This window comes from Loxodonta africana, chromosome 8 (genome assembly GCF_030014295.1).
Source record: "Loxodonta africana isolate mLoxAfr1 chromosome 8, mLoxAfr1.hap2, whole genome shotgun sequence".
Classification (NCBI taxonomy): Eukaryota; Metazoa; Chordata; class Mammalia; order Proboscidea; family Elephantidae; genus Loxodonta; species Loxodonta africana.
Genome location: NC_087349.1, coordinates 80,905,480 through 80,911,890, shown reverse-complemented (window position 1 = coordinate 80,911,890; position 6,411 = coordinate 80,905,480). Strand labels below are relative to the sequence as shown.

At 38.7% G+C, this 6,411-nt stretch overlaps 1 protein-coding gene across 4 annotated transcripts in view; it reads right to left on the bottom strand.

Annotated features, from left to right (window-relative positions):
- ITGB8 (integrin subunit beta 8) overlaps positions 1-6,411 on the bottom strand; it is a 111,288-nt gene that overhangs the window by 65,187 nt on the left and 39,690 nt on the right. For 3 of the 4 annotated variants that reach the window (XM_023544371.2, XM_023544372.2, XM_003407087.4), the window contains exon 2: positions 4,779-4,864. The exons of the other annotated variant lie outside the window; for it this stretch is intronic. In XM_023544371.2, the coding sequence (XP_023400139.1) occupies positions 4,779-4,864 (86 nt within the window). The remainder of the gene's footprint in view (positions 1-4,778; positions 4,865-6,411) is intronic. 4 annotated transcript variants of the gene reach the window in all.

Genomic DNA, 6,411 nt, shown 5'->3' with positions numbered 1-6,411 from the left:
TTTTGAAAGGCTACAAAAAAAAAAAAAAAAAAATCAAAAAAGAAGTAGAAGACAATCTGACAGAAACGGCATGTGGCCCACAAAGCCTAAAATTTTACACTGTGGCCCATCACAAAAAAGCGTTTGTTGACCTATGATTTAGAGTGTGGAACGCACTTAGAGCTATGAGACAAAAGGAAATGTGACCTTCTTCTTCAATCAAGATTTCCAGGTGTCATCTGGTGAATGACTTCATGGAAAGAGAAAAGGTCAATTTGCTTTGCTCTTGACTGTGCATCTAGATTTCAGCCTGAACTTTAACATTTTCAAAGTCTTAATTTCTTGTATCAAAATTTATCCTATCTTCCCACAAAACTTAGAGATCCTGAATGTGAAATGTAGTTTACAAACTTGGAGTTTCTAAAAGAAAGGCAGTATAGGAGCCGGTAGAGTGTGTGTCACAGCCCTTCTGAGAGCTTCGGGCTAGGTGGGGGAGTCACACCTCTCTCTGTGCCTGAGGAATATTGAGGGTGCTTAAGGTTTGATGAGTCCTTGGGCGGTGCAAATGGTTAAAGCACTTGGCTGCTAAGCAAGGGTTCCAGTCTACCCAAACACAACTCAGAAGAAAGGCCTGGTTATCTACTTCCAAAAAAACCAGTTAATGAAAACGCTGTGGAGCACAGTTCTACTCGGATACACGTGGGATTGCTATGAGTTGGAAGCAACTGATGGCAACTTGTCACTGGTAAGGCTTGGTATCTGCTTGCCCATTTATGTCTCAAGTGACATGCCAAAGATGTAAAAACCCCAAGACATTAAATTATGGAATGGAAATAAAGTACAAATAGCTCTGATTTTTTTTTTTTTTCACTCGTGGACTATGTTATTTGTGTGTTCAGAATGAAGAAGAATCAGTTAATTCACTGAAAGCATACATTAAGCTATGCCATTTAACCTTTAAATGTCCAATAGTTTTGCTGAAATAGGCAAAATAGTTTCAGTTATTTTGCAATATCTGAATCAGCATGGCTCTTTTTACCCCACTGTAAAAACTAAGTTAGAAAAATATTGCCAATTTGACAATTAGGTTTGAAAATGGAATAAAAGACTGTGGAATCAAAATAAAGAATGGAATGCTGCCCCTGCCCACTGTGGCCTACTTTCTACTTCGTATAAAAGAGAAGTAATTTGAAACCACACCCTTTTAATTTTTGGTATTTGGGTCGCTATGAGTCGGAATCGACTCGATGGAAATGGGTGGGTATCATTGTGATTTCTTCTAATTCTTATGTTTTCCTTTCCTACAAGAAACAGAAGCAAAGTCATACTCCAACTTTCTGAAGCATGGAAAACCTATTTAAGAATGAAAAGTCCAGGTTGAAGTTACTCAGGTTGGCTTTTCACCAATTGTTTCTCTATCCATTTAATATAACAATCTGGGGATATAAATAAGAATTTGTTTTTTCTTATACTCATTTCTGAGTCTTTCCAGCTTCTGAAATTGGCAACCTGCACAGAAATAAAAGAATTCTATCATCTTCCCTGTTATGGATTGAATTATTTCCCCCAAAATATATGTTGGAATTCTAACTCCTATACCGGGGGATGTAATCCCATTTCGGAAGAGTTCTCTTGTTATGTTAATAAGGCCATGGCAGTGTAGGGTGTTTCCTAAACCTAATGACTTCTGAGATATAAAAAGATCAGATTAGACACAGAGAGAAGCAAGCAGGAATGGGAGAAAGATAGCTGCAGTGTGGAGATCTTCAATGAATCCGAGAAGAAAGCTAGAGAAGCTGAGACAAGGATTTCCCCCCAGAGTGGACAGACAGAGCCTTCCTCTACAGTTGGTGCCCTCGAATTCAGACTTCTAGCCTCCTAAACTGTGAGAAAATAAATTTCTGTTCATTAAAGCCACCGGCTTGTGGTATTTTTGTTGTAGCAGCACTAACAAACCAAATCATTCCCTTTTAACAAGGAATGTTCTTCATATTATATTTTAGTACAATTATGCTCCCAGCCTGTCCTCTAAACTTCTGGTCATGCAATCACACCCTGAACCACATGGATCAGTCCAGAGAGGAAAAGTATTCTTCAGAATTTATTATTTCTTTCACATGTGCTAGAAAAGGGACATGCGGAATTAAACTAGGTTGTTTCGATAAGTTTTTTGGGTTCTAATGGTTTTTCAATTACTTTTATGTAGTATGGATGGAAAGAGAAGGCAAAGTAAATAGAACAGCAGATTAACATCTTACACAAGAATGTAAGCAACTTGAATATACCCTGCCTAAATTTTCTTGTGATCTTTTACTTTTGACCAGCTTTGAAAATTATACAAGCTAGGCTTATTGTTACTGTTATCTGTTCTGATCATGAGCAGAGAAAAACCGCCCCTTCATTCGCTGCTCTTCCACCCTTCCTGGGTGAGAAATAAGATGTGATTTGCATCTGTTCCTAAATGGTGGTGATTTTCAAAATTTATCATTACATTCTTCCTTTCGATGATGTCAGGTCAGCCAGTGGGAGTGGACAGCTTCTGTTCATGAAGTGGACCGTGTCTGAGTCTCAACCTTGGGGTTGTATTCTTAACACAGACGATCTTCTTAGGTCTCTAAACCCGAAGAAGTTACTTCAGATTCTCACTAAAGTCCTGCATAATAACATTCGCACTTCTTAAGCATTACTTGTGTTCCAAATTCTGCCCATATAATATTTCTTTTGATCTTCACAACACTCTGAAGTAGGTCCAATTATTATTTCCATTTTAGAGACAGGGAAAACGAAGCTCATAGTGGTTAAGTAACTTACCGAAATGTATAGCTAGAAACTGGGATTTGAACCTAGATTGGTTTCACTTCAGAGCCTGTTTTCTCAACACCCATATTAGACTACATTGCACTACACAGGAGAGTATTTTGAGATGTAAACAGTCAAGTGAATTTCCAAATTCTTTCTCTGTGGTCCCATCTGAAAGATCTGACCAATAGTGGACACAAACTTGCTTTCTCTGCTCTGGCAGCCACCCTTTTTCCCCTCAGCTTACTCATTCCATTTGACCACTTGTTCCTCTGAATACTCAAAATCCTTCCTCCCCTGGCAGGACTAGTACTGCTACTCCCAGAGTTATGACTCCAGATTTTTTTATGCCAGTTAGAGTGAGAGATGGACAGAAGGGGTTCTCTACCTCCAGAACCTGATTTTTTACACAGCTGGCATATGACATTTGGTTGACAACTGGGTTTCTGAACCCTCTTTTGAAAGTCCCTTTACACTGCCCTCACTAAAGTATTTAGCAGTTGGCACAAACTTCAGGGCTCTAGGGATCTTCCTTAGTGATGCAGTAAAAATCCAAAATGGAGCACTTGTTTGGGATCAGGAAATAAGAAGCCGTGAACCATTCTTGACAAAGAAAAACCTATAAATAAACTCCAACTCAAGTTTTCATAGATGAGGAAAGGGAGGCTCAGGCTGCAGAGTGAATTCAGTCTGGTCATTCAGCTCATAAGGATGACAGGATTAAATCCAGGTATTCTGGAACTGTCCTCTCTATGATAGTGCCTGACTCCATGCACTCTGGCAAAGCACTGCCTACTTCATGAGTGACATCTGATTTTCCCACTGGTAGAGCTCAGAGTACATCCAGGAAGGCTGCAGAACATCAGGAAGAGAGAGGCTTACTTCCAGACATGGTTACTGTTCTCCAGCTCCTTCCCTGTCTCTATTCTGCCTTGATTTATTAAAGAAAGTGATGCCCACCAGCCTCTGCTGCTTTTCAGCCTTCTTCCCCCCCACCCTCAGGGATATATCAGGGCCATAAGGAACAAGAGAGGTAGGAAATATGATGGTAAGCACAGTTCTTGAGCTGGTGTGGTGGGCATGGTGGGGAAATTTAGAGAGCTTCCTTCACATTAAACAACAGGCCTTTAAAGGGCTATTTTTTCTGATTCCCAGAGTCACACAAGCAAATGTAAAATGACCTGGGCAAGCTCATAGCAGAAGAAACTCCAAGTCAGGAGATGGCTTTTTCAGTGCAATATATTATATACAGTTAGTTCTCACTGAAAATTACCAAGAAAAAAAAAAAAAACCTCACAGAACAACATTAGGGCCAAGAAAGAAAGAATGCATTTTAATCTTTTTACAAGAAGATGGTCACTGAAATTTGTTTCTTTTGGTAGAATACAAAAACACTAATTTTGGACAATAAACATTTTTGAATGATTTTCCATTCCACAGAATGTAAGTATACACAATGTCTCACAAAACAAGGTCACATGTCAAAAGAAAAGCATCCCATTTTCCACAAGTCACAAATGGATAAGTGTACAGTGTTATGAAACAGTCAGTAAATTACCTCCAAGTATTTCAAATAAAACAAATTAAATGAACCAATAAATTAGCTTGCTTTTCTTTATAAGCAAGTATGAGAGAATGATTCAACTTGGATAATAACCTAATGCCACAAGTTGCAGCAAGAATTTCACACCAAAGCCTATTGAACTATCAAAAGTTACTATCTGTGTTTGCCAATTCTCTCTATAGAACAGATGGAAAACATAAAATGGTTTGCACTTCATTTCAAATTACCATAGTTTTCCTAATAAAAAGGTTATATTTTATATTCAGCCAGATGCACTGTTGCCAACTATAAAACCAAATAAAATTTTCCTGATGTTCAGCAGTACCTTTTTTCTGAAGCATCTTCAAGGCGCAGTGTATTAGAGAAATGAAATCATGCTAGAGAGAAGGTCAACCATGAGGAAAAGAGGAAAAAAAACAAAAGAAAAAAGGCACACCTCTTGAGCACACCATCCACATTCCGGACCCAGCGCAAGGCACTTGGCACAGGATGCTGTGTTTGAATCCGCACATCTATTGTCTTCTGTAATGGAGTATAAAATGAAGCATTACTGGGTTAGTCTCACATTGGGCAGTGTATACAATTCTAGACCAAAATATAGATTTTTGAATCTCAAAATCAGGTTAACAACAGCTCTCATGTACTTTGGACAGGTTGTCAGGAGGGACCAGTCCCTGGAGAAGGACATCTTGCTTGGTAGAGTACAGTGTGAGTGGAAAAGAGGAAAAATCTCAATGAGATGGATTAACACAGTGGCTGCAACAATGGGCTCAAGCATAACAACGATTGTGAGGATGGCGCAGGACCGGGCAGTGTTTAGTTCTGTTGTAAACAGGGTCGCTATGAGTTGGAACCGACTTGGCCACACCTAACACCACCACCACCACCAAAAAATGTGTAATTGCTTCAGGAAGAGCTAATGTGCACACTGCAATTATCCAGCATTTTCTGGATAGCTCTTCTTACTTGTTTTCACAAGGTCAGGGGGAAATGAGGGTAATGAAAATGTGATTTTAGTTAGATTTTTGGGTTTGTCTTGAATTCTGCTGCAGCACTAGGGGAGTCTCTAAATATTTTTAGAATGTTGAAGTTTTGTCAAATTTTATATTATCTGAATCAAGTAGGTATTTTTGGTTATAGAGTTTTTACTGTAAAAATAGTCATATAGAGACGTCAATTTCAACATGTAAAGTTGGGTCATGTTGAGTCATAGCGAATGCACTTTCTGAGACGTATTCTTGATGGGTATACTAAGTAGCTAACTTTAGAATTCCGATCATCTTAATATTATTTTGCCTTGAAGGGTACCAGAACCAGGTGTAATGGCAAGATTTATTGTCTTAGAAGTGGTTAGAACGGGTGAGTTATTTTAGTTACCCTAATTTAATTTCTCAGACTAGAACACTTTAAGATCATGACAATTAATTTTCCCATACATTCCCACACTTGGCTGTGATACTTGAAAAACCATAGTTGTACCTGGAAACTACTTCTCTTTATTCCTTCTAGCCACTAACTACTTATACTCTTAAAAAGAGGCTCATTGTTATAGGCTTAAACACATAAAATATAATACAGAATGACTGATATATTATTTTATCATCAGTTTTTAGTGGACTAACCACATTCTTCCTACAGCCTATCCTTTACTATGAAATGTCCCAAGGACATGGGACATCCTGGGCATAAGTAGCTTACAGTGCAGGCAAGGAAAGGATAGTCTACACAAACAATAAAATACAGTATGACAAATGCTACAAGAGTGGTTTCCCCAAGGAGCTGTGGCACCATCAGAGAAGGGGCTGCTCACTTTGTTTTAGGAGGATGGCCAGGGGTGGGGGAAGAGGGCATATTTAAATATGGCTCCTCAGAGGCAATAAAACCTATCTCTCTTTGCTGTCTCACTTTATTTCTTCAAATCTCTGTTTATTTTTTTAAAAAATGTAATAGACATAATAGAAAAGCATGCAGGTTGTGTGTGTGTGGACATGGTGGTTTTAAAGGGGATAGAGTTTGGCTACCTCCATCCAATCGGTCTCTCTTTCACTTCTCTATGTCTCAATTTTTCC